At 73.7% G+C, this 539-nt stretch overlaps 1 protein-coding gene across 2 annotated transcripts in view; it reads left to right on the top strand.

Moving 5' to 3' along the window:
• Positions 1 to 43: 43 nt before the first annotated feature.
• The window catches only part of Narf (nuclear prelamin A recognition factor), a 21,491-nt gene continuing 20,995 nt past the window's right edge, over positions 44 to 539 (top strand). For both annotated transcript variants that reach the window (XM_013033131.1, XM_013033132.1), the window contains exon 1: positions 44 to 501. In XM_013033131.1, coding sequence (XP_012888585.1) covers positions 475 to 501 — 27 coding nt within the window. In that variant the 5' untranslated portion in view covers positions 44 to 474. The remainder of the gene's footprint in view (positions 502 to 539) is intronic.

Below are 539 nucleotides of genomic sequence, written 5' to 3'. Positions count from 1 at the left end.
CTCCCGGAGATGCAGACGAGGGCGGGCCCGGAGGGCGGTCCGGCGGCAAGCCCACGGAGCGGGCGCCCGGCGCGGTCCCCGCTGGGCCTCCTCCGCGTGGCTCTCCATCTTCCGCCCCCGACACTCAACCAGGTCGCCGTTACCTGGCCGAGGCTGAGCGCCGGCGAGCGGGAGAACCGGCCGGGCCGCCGAAGCGTGGGACGCGGCAAGCCCCCCCTCTGATTGGCCTCGCGGCCGGACCCCCTCTTTCCGCCACTCTCATTGGCCTAAACGGAGCTACAGCTGACGGGTCGTCCCGCCCCTGCGCTCTTCCTCTCGCACCGGGAGGGCGGCCCTCCCTGTCTCAGAGTTCTCATTGGTCCGAGTCCGCCTTTGGAGGCGGGGCCGCACTGGGCGAAGACAACAAAGGGCGGCGGCGTCTCCCGTGCTCGGCTCGGCTGAGGCGTCCGGGCCTCCCGCCGGCCCCCGTTCCAGATGAAGTGTGAGCGCTGCACGCGGAAGGTGGGCGCCGCGGACCCGAGGCGTGCGCGCGCCTCCGC

Source organism: Dipodomys ordii, unplaced genomic scaffold (genome assembly GCF_000151885.1).
Source record: "Dipodomys ordii isolate 6190 unplaced genomic scaffold, Dord_2.0 Scaffold163, whole genome shotgun sequence".
NCBI classification, from domain to species: domain Eukaryota; kingdom Metazoa; phylum Chordata; class Mammalia; order Rodentia; family Heteromyidae; genus Dipodomys; species Dipodomys ordii.
This window is presented reverse-complemented; position numbering and strand designations above follow the sequence as displayed.